The sequence below is a fragment of the Callospermophilus lateralis genome, chromosome 14 (assembly GCF_048772815.1).
Source record: "Callospermophilus lateralis isolate mCalLat2 chromosome 14, mCalLat2.hap1, whole genome shotgun sequence".
Taxonomy (NCBI): domain Eukaryota; kingdom Metazoa; phylum Chordata; class Mammalia; order Rodentia; family Sciuridae; genus Callospermophilus; species Callospermophilus lateralis.
This window is the reverse complement of record NC_135318.1, coordinates 33,002,843-33,015,446: the sequence shown is the minus strand read 5'-3', so window position 1 is coordinate 33,015,446 and position 12,604 is coordinate 33,002,843. Positions and strand designations below refer to the sequence as shown.

The following is a 12,604-nucleotide window of genomic DNA, read 5'->3' as shown; positions in this document are numbered from 1 at the left end:
TGGGCAAGACAGGTGTATAAAGAGGTCATTCTGGCAAAAGAGCAGCCTAGCATAGAGTGCTAAAGCCCAGCACACAGTGTCAACACCCAAGTTGATGAGAAAAGAACAAGGCATATGATGCTATAGCCCAAGAGACACAAGGACTTCTGCACAAAACAAGGGAACAGCCTGGCACAAGGAGTTAAAACCTGAGCAAGAAAAGAAACAGGAGGAAGAAGATTGATTACATGCTTGGGGGGTTCGGGGGAGATCATCACATAAATAAATACGTTACACATAATGAAAGCCAGGGTTGCAAAGGTATTTACAAATAATGGGGCTATAGCTCAGCAGCAGAGCACATTTCTAGCACAAGCAAGGACTTAGGTTCAATGCCCAGAACCTCAAAAATAAATAGAGAAAACTAAAATGAACCCTGTGCTGCTGTAACAATAAATGAAGAAATGAATACATCTATTTACCTGTACCCACATATGCACATACTTATATTCCCTAGTTTTGACTACTGTGAAAGAACTCTGATAGCAATAAGCAGAACTAGTACATAGAAGCCTGAATGTTAACTGTCATTCTCCACTAAAAGAATGAGAGCTCCTTCAGAAAATGGCTTATTTCAGGATGGAGCAGGGAGAATATTAAGATAAACTTGAATCATCTTAGCATCAGAAAGCAAGAAAATCCTCAGAGTTTTAAACAGAAGCTAGCTTGAAGGGGTACCTGCTGGTCAAAATGGGGCCAATTTGAACATTAAAACAAAACAAAAATTAAAAATGGAATACCAGAATCCATACAGACATAAATAAATCAAGCTGGGCACAATGGCACATGCCTATAATCCCAGAGACTAGGGATGCTGAGGCAGGATGATCATAAGTTCCAGACAACCCTCAGCAATTTAATAAGATCCTGTCTCAAAATAAAAAAATAAAAAGTTAGGGATGTGGTAAAGCATCCCTGGGCTCAATCCCCAATCACCCCCACACAAAAGCCAAGTCATACATAAATCAATAAATTGAAGGTCTGATGAGAAACAGAATATTTACATAGTTTAAAAACAAAAACCTCCTACAAAATACTTACTAACTATAAAGTTAAAAAAAAAAGTAATTTTTATAGTGGAAAGGCCTGGCAGAGACCATCTTAATCAAATGATCAAAATAGACTTTATGAGTAATTAGAGAAATAAAAATTGTGTGTCACCTGAAAGCAATGTCACAAATAAAGCTTCAATTCTGTGGAGTTTCTGCCAAGATGGGTAACTTGAATCTAATCAGGAAGAAACATCAAATACAGGACACTCTACAAAACAACAGGTCTGTAATATTGTCAAGGTCATGAAATAGACAGAAAGACTCAGAAACTGTTCCAGATTGAAGGAGACTAAAGAGAGATGAAAACTAAATACTAGGGGCTGGGGTTATAGCACGTGGAAGGCACTGTGTTCAATCCTCAGCACCACATAAAAATAAATAAATAAAATAAAGATATTGTGTCCAACTACAACTAAAAAAAATTTTTAATTTAATTTAAAAAAACTAAATAGTACATGTAATTTTGAACTGAACCTTTTGTTTTAAAAAGAGGAGAGAATACCATATTAAAACAATGAAATTGGAATGGATCTGAGGACTTGGTAGACAGTAGCAATGTATCTCTATTTTCCATTTTTGTTGGTTGTAGTATGGTTATATAGGAGAATGGCCTTGTTTATAGAAAATAAACACTAAAATGTTGGGGAGTGACAGAGCATCAATTCAGCAACTTTAATTCTGACTGTCAAGAATGCAAAGACAGGCCTCCTAACTACCTCTCCAGTATAAGCAAACCTATGTCTACAGAAACCAAGTCATGCAATAAAGTAAATGAAACAAGATGACTATAAGTTAGGGACTGAGGCCCTCAGAGCATCCACTTAATGGGTAAAGGGACCATCTGGAATGTAAGCCCAGAGTGGCAAGACCATTTCATTTTTAAATAGTTATCAAAAACACAGATTTTTCGTGAAATTTCCCAATTTTTAAAGTACTCAAAAGGGCCAAACAAAACATGTCTGTCAGCTAAGTTTGAACCACAGCTGCCTCTGGCCCAGAGACATGTTTCTCAAACTGAGGCCTAGGAATAAAAGGAAGCCACATGATATATACATGGAACATATTCTTGGAGTCAGTTTCATCCCAAGGTTTTGTGCTAGAATTTTCTGAGAGATGGGACAGTTTCATATTTTAAAATGTTATACTATGGAGTATAGTGTAAAGGTCATATAGTTTTTAAAACTTTGTATTTGAAAATAATGTCAAGCTTACAAAATAGCCAGGAGATCAAGCAGAGCACAAAAAACATACTATATATAGCTTTTGCCAAATTCACCTACTGTTAACATTATCTCATTTACTTTGAATGCAACCTCTACATATATGGATACATATATGTACAAAACACATATTTTTTCTGAACATTTGAAATTAAGTTACATACATCATGTCCCTTTCTCCCTAACAACTTTAGTAGAAATAGTCTTATATCATTCCAGATTTGATATCAATTTCAGTAAATTAAACGATACAATGCTTTAATCTACATACTCCAATTTTGCAAAATGATCCAATAATATCCTTTATTGTATATTTACCTCTAATTCACAATCCACTCTACAATCAGATATTGCATTTAGTTGTCAAGTCTTTTTAGCCTACTTTGATTTGAAACTTATCTAGTTTTTGTCTTTATAATATTAAAAAAAAAAATACTGCTCCCCAATCTTTTTAAAAAAATAAAATGCTATCACTTGAAGTTCAAAATTTCCCCATGATTATGTTAGACTATGCATCCATATCTGGAAAACAAGTGATATGTCCTTTTCACACCATCACATCCAGAGGCATGCAATGTCACTGGTGATATTTATTTTGATCATGAATTCAAGGTGCTGTCTGATTTCATCACTGTGTGTTTACTATTTCCCCACTTGCAGGTAATAAGCAAAAAGTGGGGAGAAATTTAAGACCATGCAGATATCCTGCTCCTCACCAAATACCTTCCTAGACTTAGCACCTGCTGACAATTTCTATCTACACCAATTCTTATTACACTGAGTTTTCTGGAATTACACTGATTTTAGAACTATACACATATTTCACTGCTAGTGATATTAACTATATTCTAATCACTATATTCAGATTCTTAAAACTTTTCAGACAGAGCACACAACTTATTTATCTTCTTCAGTTTGCTCATTCACACTTCAATATATGGGTCAACCTTCCGACTCACTCCCTCAAAGACAGAGATCAGCGACGAAAAATGTTTCTTTCATTGGATAGCCACATAAAGAAATGACTTTTATAAGGTGAACATATACAACTGAAATTTAAAAGTTTCATAAAGCTTAATCAAGTGAAACAGATATTTTATATTCCATCTTTTTTCTTCTTTATCCTCAATTCTTTTTTCCTTTTTAATCAACCTGGGATTGAACCCAGGGGCGCTTAACCACTGAGCTACATCCCCAGATATTTTTTATATATTTTTTGTAGAGACAAGAGCTCCACTGAGTTGCTTAGGGTCTCGCTCAGTTGCTGAGGCTAGCTTTGAACTCAAGATCCTCCTGCCTCAGCCTCCTGAGCTGCTAGGACTACAGGTATGGCCACTGCATCCAGCTCATTCTTTTTAATGTTAGTCTTGACCATTAATAAACTTAAGTTGTGCACATTACTTGCACTTGAAAACACTACCCTAGAACCTGAGCACAGAATTCTTAATCAGATTCCCAACAAAAGTTGGGGACATTTTCACTCATTTTAGGTGAAATAAGACGACAAAAAAATAAAAAAAAACTTAATAAGTTTAAATACTAAATATTTAAAGTAACTTTAAAATCTTTATTCTGAGATTGCATTATAATTTTCTGGTCTTCAAATGTCATTTCCATTATAAAATAATATGTGAAAGAGAAGGCTGTTCAGTTACCAGCTATAAACTCATTAGTCCCCTAGTTTTTTTTATTGGATCGTGAAATCTCCACCACATGATCTCAGAAACACATGGGTTTCAATCATAGACAGGTTAATAACTTGGAAAATTATCAGGGATATAAGAGTTATAATAAATTTCAGATTTGTAACAATTACTTCTACATTATAGCCATTAAAAAAAAGTATTCTGTGATAGTGCTCTAGGACTTCTCCTATGAAACGTTCAAATGGTGAATACTTAGAGATAGAAATAAAGGAAAATACATAAGAGTTTCTTTCAGAAAGGAAATAATATTTCAGTTGGGTCTTGAAGGGTAGTTAGTAGTCACTGGGATGAAAGCATAAACATGAGATGGGCCGACCAAATTTGGAAAACAAGATATAAGTCATTTAGGCCAGAAGCTTTAAGGAAAAAAAAAAAATTAGCAGAAGACTGGGGTTGTGGCTCAGTGGTACAGCACTTGCCTAGCATGCGTGAGGTCCTGGGTTCAATCCTTAGCATCACATATAAATAAATAAAATAAAGGTATTGTGTTTACAACTAAAAAAAAAAAAAATAGCAGAGAACTTGGAGAATGAGGCTTAGGTGTTTGAATTGATTTAGTCACTAGGCAATGAAGTGTGATCTGAGAGGATGAATGGCACAATCTAAGCACAGCTTTAGAAAAATTAAGGGCCCTGTAAAAAATAAATAAGACAGGTGGAGATTCTTGAGGCTATCCAATAATGCATGCACAGAATAATAAGTATTTGACTATGATAGTGGAAAAAGAAAATAATGGATGAGAAAAGGTGGTAAGAATTGACAAGTGCTGGGAATATAGCTCAGCTGTGGAGTGCTTGCCTCACATGCATAAGGCCCTAGGTTCAATCCCCAGTACCACACACATACAAAAAAAGAATTGGCAAGTCTTAGAAGAGATTTTTTTTTTAATTGGTTGTTCAAAACATTACAAAGCTCATGATATATCATCTTTCATACATTTGACTCAATTGGGTCTTAGAAGAGATTTTAATGTGGTAGGTAAAGATGGAAAGGAATCAAACATGGTTCGGAGATTTCAAGACTTGGTGATATAGTATTTTGTGTAAAATATAAGCAATACAACAATATATAACTTCAATGTGACATTTGTAAAACGGCAAGCACCTAACATGTTCTCCATAACTTCAAAATCCACTGCTATCAGATATCTAAACACTCAACAACCAAGGAACCAGTTTGAACTTTAAGTTTTTCCTTTTACAAAATGACTGACATTTTTAAAAGCAGAAAAGCTTTATCAACAGAATAACTCTTAAAAAAAACCTAATTACTGGGGCTGGGATTGTGGCTCAGCGGTAGAGTGCTCGCCTAGCACATGCGGGGCCCTGGGTTCAATCCTCAGCACCACATAAAAATAAATAAAAGGATTGTGTCTAGCTACAACTAAAAAATTAAAAAAAAAACACAAAAAACCTAATTACTTAAGAGCGAACCATTTTCTAAGGAAAAGAATCAGATTTAGAAGACGAGTTCAAATTCAGATGTATTAGATAGGCTTCATGTACCACACTGGGTTATGCAGAGTTACTAAAAGAATAGGGAAAAGAATGTTGTAATCCATCAGAAAAAACTGAGTTCAAATTTTTTAAAAAATGGTTAAGCTCTAACAGATATGATTCTGCAATCTGTATTTGGGGTAAAAATGGGAGTTCATAACTCACTTGAAGCTAATGTATGCTAATGTATGAAATATGATATGTCAAGAGCTTTGTAAGGTTTTGAACAACCAATAAAAAAAAATGGTTAAGATCTGATGAAATATCAGAAGGCAAAATTAAATCCATAGTATGATTTTAATATTAAAAATCTAGGCATAGGACAAGACTAACAGCAAGTACATTAATATATTAACATCAGTTACATACAAATAGGCCAGAAAAATGATCATTTATCTTTCTATTCTTCATCTTCTTTTGGGGGGGGGTATTGTTTTCGTTATTTAAAAATAACATGGGATTTAGTGGTTAAATGGTTGCCTAGCATGCACAATGCCCTGAGTTCAATTTCCAGTAATGCAAAAATAAAATAAAAAATGAACATGGATACAAATCCCAAAAATTAGTCCTCCTTCAAAAAAAAAAAAAAAAAAAAAAAAAAAGGCCAGGCATGGTGGCACACTCCTGCAATTCCAGTGATTCAGGAGGCTAAGAAAGGAGGACCATAAGTTTGAGGACACCCGGGTAACTTAGCAAGACCTTGTCTCAAAAATAAAAAAGGACTGAGGATTTGGCTCAGTTGTAGAGATCCCCAAGATTCAACCCCCAGTAGCATTAAAAAAAAAAAAAAAAAATTGGATTCACACATACATACATACAAACACACACACAGAGTCTGAATCTATTTTATCTATAAAAGAATAATTTGCTTCCCAAGTCAGAAAGTAGAATAAATGGGGAAAAAAAAAACTCTTCATAAACTATGACACAATATGCAAAATTAAGGCATTAAAATAGTCTTAGACAGCTAAAACTATAAAGGAAGAGATAATACAGAAACATAGAAATATACAACAAGCCAGGCGTGGTGGTGCATGCCTGTGATCCCAGCAGCTGGGGAGGCTGAGAGGAGAATCTTGAGTTCAAAGCCAGCAACAGCGAGGTGCTAAGCATCTAAATAAAATACAAAATAGGGTTGGGGATGTGGCTCAGTGGTTGAGTGTCCCAAGTTCAATCCCTGGCACATGGCCCCCAGCCCCAAAAGAAATATACAACAGACTTGGGAAACTTACACTGAGATAATAATTGTTGAAGGAGACTATTTCCTTTAAAAAGACTTATGATTCATCTATGTTTAAATCAAAATGTTTTTCTCAACTTTCTTATGTACAAATATTGAAGTTTTACATGTTATAGAAATGAATTCATAAATATAGTGCTTTTTCTATGTTATCCTAAACATAAGACAGAAAAAGACCTAGTAATATTCTCTGGAATTGGGACTACCAAATAGAGTATTCCACTGCTTTTAAAAGCCAGGCTCTGAAGAGATAAAACTAGTCATCTCCAAATGTTCTCTCTCAGAAATTACTTGCTTGATACATAGTATAGCATTCTAAACAATTCTTCCCTTTACCCTCATTTCTGATACTTTACTTATGCTTAAAAAACCCTAATACCTGCTCAAAACCAGGCAGTAAGTTCCTTAAGGACAGGAAACATGTATTTTACTTATTCTTTCATGAGGGACAACCAAGTTCAGTGCTGGTCCATATACAGTACTTTTTGGTTGTTGGTTGTTGTTTTGAGAAGGGGTCGCACTATGTTGCCCAGGTTGGCCTCAAATTCTCAATCCTCACCTTTCAGCCCCCTGGGATTAGAGGCATGCACCGCCTTGCACAGCTTTAGATAGAGTGTTAATCCACATACATGTTGAAAAACATTCTAGCTAACTCATGTTACAGATGTCGTACTAACACTTCAGAATTACTATTCATGCCATGTTATGTAACTTAATGCTACATTGAGCTCTTTAAGGCAACCAATAACCTATCAAAAGTTGTTTATTTTATTTTATTTTTTTTTTTGCGAGCGGGGTGGGGGTGGAGGGGAGATACTGGGGGCTGAACTCAGGGCCCTCAACCACTGAGCCACATCCCTAACCCTATTTTGTATTTTATTTAGAGACAGGGTCTCACTGAGTTGCTTAGTGCCTCACTCTTGCTGCAGCTGGCTTTGAATTCGTGATCCTCCTGCCTCAGCCTCAGGAGCCACTGGGATTACAGGAATGTGCCACTGCGCCCAGCCCAAACAATCTTATTATAAGAGAAATATTTCATATGAATACTTAAAGAATGCTTTAGACTAGATTAATATTTTAAAAAATCAGCCATCCCAATAGTACTTGTCAGTAGTCCCAGCTATTAGAGAGGCTGAAGCAGGGGATGACCAGCCTGGGCAAAACAATGAGACCCTGTTTCCAAAAAAGGGGGAAAAACAGGGTGGGGAAATAAAAGTTAAGAATTTTAAAATTATGCTTGGCATGATGGCGCAAGCCTATAATCTCAGCGACTCAGGAGGCTGAGGCAGGAGGATCAAAGTTTGAGACTAGGCTCAACAATTTAGCAAGGCCCTGAGCAACTTAATAAGACTCTGTCTCAAAATAAAAAATAAAAGGGCTGGGCATGTGGCTCAGTGGTAAAGCACCCCTGGGTTCAATCCTCAAAATATTTTTAAAAATAATTTAAAAATTAAAAATCACATACTACATTGTTCCTTTAAGAAGGCTAGATTAGTAATGACAAATTATACTTCTAATATTGCAATATTTTAAAAACCACTTTCTTAAAACAGTTCCTAAATTGAAACACAATGCTGTTATTTGTTCATTTTTATACTCTGCACCCAAAATGTTGTTTCTTATCGATACAAATTCTATGGTTTTGTTTATTACAATTTTTCTTCAGGAAAAAAAAGGTTTTAATTTTGTTTTGTTTTTAACTTTTGAAGGCAGAAAAAATTAAAGCTGACATAGTTAAATTTATACTTTCTATAAGTGCAAACACTGACTAATTTCCAAGCTAATTCCAAGTCTTAATTAAAACCTTTATTATGAATGAGATGCTAAAAAGACCAAGTATGAAATAAACCCAACTTCTGCCTTTTGAAAAATCAATAAGAAAAGCTGTATTGATAGTTTCCCACTTTGCACATAGACCTGAAATTTAAAATGTATACTATGTAGACGTGTGTGTGTGTGTGTGTGTGTGTGTGTGTGTTGTCATTTGTAAACAACGCATCAAAATAATTTTGGGTAAATTTTAAAATAATTGTTTCTAAGATGGGTACGGTAGTGCACACTTGTAATCCCAGTGACTTGGGAGGCTGAGGCAGAAGGACCGCAAGTTTGAGGCCTGTCTCAACATTAAAAACTAAGAAGGCATAGGGAGCATCCCAGTGGCAGAGTGCCCGGTGTTCAATCCCCAGTACTGCAAACAGTACTAGTTGTAGCTGTAGTACTAGTAGTAATTGTTGTTTCCCAAGTACTTCCTTTTTAAATTACCCTAACTAATGTACCAAAAGATAGTGTATCTAAGGAAAATTACAGAGTATAAACACCTGTTAGCCACACTGCCTGAAAGTCATCAGCTGCTCAGATTAAAAGTATCCCTTGCAGCAGGGTGCACACCTTTACTCCCAGCAGTTTGGGAGGCTGAGGTAAGAGGATGAAGAGTTCAAAGTCAGCCTCAACTTAGGGAGGTTCTAAGCAACTTGGCAAGAAGACCCTTTTTATACAGTATTTAACTGCAATGTAACATTTATAAAATGGCCAATCACCAAATATTTTTGTTTTCAAAACTCACTACATAATTTTAATCACCATCAGATACACATATCATACACTGTTTGCCTTTTCACTCATCAAACAAGCTCACCGTTTGAATTTTAAGTTTCTCTGCTTTACAAGATGATCAGCATAGGAGTCACTTAAATAATCAGCTTTCCTGAATCATTCTGTTTATAAAGCACTCAACTGTTCTGCTTATAAAAATGTAGTTTTCTCACAATTTTTCAAGAACCCTCTAGTAGTATGTAAAAGGGACACACACGTTAATAAATTGAAAGCATAATAAATGCTTTCCATACTTGCTACCCCAGAAGAACTTCACATTTTGAGTTCGTTTAGTTTAAAAAAAAAAAAAAAAGTTTTAAACATCTCTTAAAGCACTAGTGCTTGCCTTTATATTAATGGCTCTCTTGATGATAAAATAAAGATCAATGTAACTCTAAGCTCCAGGCTAATGAACTGCAGGGAACAGAAACAAGCAATTTGGCAAGAGTTGAGCAAAGAGCTGTTTAAAGGCTACCAGTAAAATATACCAGCACCACCCCCTCCCCCACTCCCAACCCTTTAAGGTTTCAATTAAGATGGGGCCTAGTTTTACTCTTACAAGGGGGACAAAAAGAGAAAGCAGAGCTCCTGCTGAGAAGTATCTTCATCAGAAGCAGCTCTAGAAATATTGCCAGGAACCATTTCCTTCCCTCTCTGCTGACATAGGTTCCTCTGTTTAGAAACAGGCATTATCTCCCCTGTTCCTGACCAACACCATATCTAAAGAAAGGAAGTCTCATCACATACTACCTGAAAGATAGCATCGAATGAATTATTCTTCATCATCATCATCATCATTATCATCCAACATTAGAATGGGCTATAATGCTCTATAAGAATGGGATTTATTTTCCCAACTGCAATTTATTTTCACCTGTCAGTCCCTCCTGGATTAGTTAAGAAGGGATAAACTAACTTCATAAGGCATATACACTATTTCAAAATATATCTAAGTGCTCTAATTGGTAAGAAAGACTTTCAAAACGCTCACTGAAGAAGCTCTTCAGAATTCTTCAAAATCAACTGAGGTGAAGTACAAATAAGTAGAGATCTCATAATGAGTACAAACTGAGGAGCCAAACCATACAGAGATTACCACAGGCACAAAACAGCCTTCAAAAGATACCCAATATTAGCCCTAGTATTATGATCACATCCTTAGTGGACATATAGGACAAACAAGTCTTTCAGTTCAATATGAAATAATTAATAAACTCAGCCACGAGGCTGAAAAAGAACCAGTGAAAAGTTGATATCTCTCTAACAGGAGCCCAAGAATGGAACAACTTCATAGGTAAGGAATTGTAAGACATCAAAGGTTAGAAGGGAGGACAGGTGCTTTTAGGAAGGAAAAACTAGCACTCAGTTGCCTCCTATTTTAGGACTTCCACTCTCAAAACAACCTTATAACAATGCTTTTTTTCCTTCCTATGATAGGGCAAAAATTATGGGTCTTACTAAGTAATAACTACATTGCTCTTTTACTTCTTTACTTTAGATTCTTAAAATCCATCTAATCCCAACCTGTGTGGACAGATTAAAGTATGGCCTATTGCCAGACTGTTCACTGATCTATGAACATTAACCAACTAAGGATTTATTATCAAGAAATGCAAAAGAAAGTCATCTGAGTACATGCTACCTCTACGCACAATACTCAAAATACAAATCCAGCAGCAGGTATCACATAACTGCAATATCAGCCAAAGTAGAAACTGTTTCTCTCACCACCATTAACAGTTGAACTCAATCTTTACAGTAACTAGATTCCAATGGCCTCAAAGAATAGTAATTCCAGACACAGGTATGGGGCACTGAGTATCAGCCTGGAATTCTGATTCCCCTAGCCAGTTACAACATTACTACCTTTAATCGGGTGAAAGGGAACACTGAAAAGATACTGCAACCTACTTAATAACTCCTTCCCTTTCTCCATTCCACAAAGACAACATATTCCAAAAATGGAGAATCCTTTCTTTCCCGACAGAGGCCCCCTTTCCTATGGATTCATTGGGCAGGATTACTTCTCCCCACATGCATATAGAGCCAAGAAACACTTCTGCTTTCACTCTTAAAGAGGGTCCCCCAACACAAATGCACCTCTTCCTTTCTTGTATTAAGCAATGATGCTTCAGTGCTCGAGGTCTCTCTACAACTGACTGCAAAATGTGCAGAGAAGTGGAGACAGTGAAAGGAAGTTGTCACTTTCTAAGGGACACTTAAAAGAAGCCTCCAAATTTGAAATGAAGACTGGGGGGTACCCACTTCCAGAAGCGGAATTGGGGGGGGATCTCTACCATAAAAGGGAGCCTCTGCGTGGGGAAGGGCAGTCTCCATCCTGAAACAGAGCGCGGTATGTGGAAAGGAGGAATGTTGCACCCTGAAGAGGGGTCTGGATTTTCAGAAGGGGTGTCCCACGGTTGTTGGGGGGAGCCGTGAAAGCATGATGGGTGTACCAGCTACTGGGGCCTCTGTGAAGGGAAAGAGTTCCCACTTTTGGAGAAGGGCCCTGCATTGAAGGGGGCTCTGGGAAGAAAGGAGGGTCTGGCTCGCAGGAGGGCTGGGCATGGGGGAGGGGCTCTCCGTCCGCCAGAGTCCGAGGAGGGGCGGCAGCCTCGAGGGGAACATGTGCAGTGGAACTGCTGCCTCCCCGAGGGGCAGGGCGGAGAGCAGGGCCTGGGCTGTGCGTGGAAGGAACAAGGCTCCCACCCTTCGCAGAAGAGGCAAGCCTCCCCAGCCGTACTCACCCAGGCTGCCGGCGAAACCGTCCATCTTGCGGGGAAAGCGCCGGGCTCCGGGCTCAGCGGGGCGGGCACTTCATTCAGCGAACCAACAGACTGGCCGCCGCTGAGCCTGACCCACTCGCTCTCCAAGTCGACCGGCGCGGCTCCCGGCCCCCGCTTCCGTCGTCCGTCCGTCCCTCCGCCCTGAGCCAGTCAGTCACGGCCACCAGGGCCACTTCCCCAGTCAGGTTGAGAGCCGCGCCGCTCTGCCGCCTGCCCGGCCTCCCTCCCAGGCAGCAGCCTAGAGCGCCGAGCCCCGCCCCCGCGCCCGCGCGCAGCGGTAGCTCCGCCCCCGCGCACGCCGTCACGCTTCCGACTCCGCCTCCCACGTGATGGTAAGGAGGCGAGGTCTTGCCAGCCCCGCCCCTCACCTTGCCCGGCCTCCGCGTCCCTCAGGCTCGCCCTCGGCGGGTGGTTGCGCTTGCGTGTTGGGCCTGCTAAGGGACTGGGACCTACGTCTTGAAGCTGGATCCGTG

The 12,604-nt window shown here is 38.4% G+C and overlaps 1 protein-coding gene across 3 annotated transcripts in view; it reads right to left on the bottom strand.

The window, feature by feature from the left end:
* The window catches only part of Eml4 (EMAP like 4), a 146,618-nt gene extending 134,269 nt beyond the window's left edge, over positions 1-12,349 (bottom strand). For all 3 annotated transcript variants that reach the window (XM_076832665.2, XM_076832666.2, XM_076832667.2), the window contains exon 1: positions 12,093-12,349. In XM_076832665.2, the coding sequence (XP_076688780.2) occupies positions 12,093-12,117 (25 nt within the window). In that variant the 5' untranslated portion in view covers positions 12,118-12,349. The remainder of the gene's footprint in view (positions 1-12,092) is intronic.
* Between the last annotated feature and the right edge of the window lie 255 nt (positions 12,350-12,604).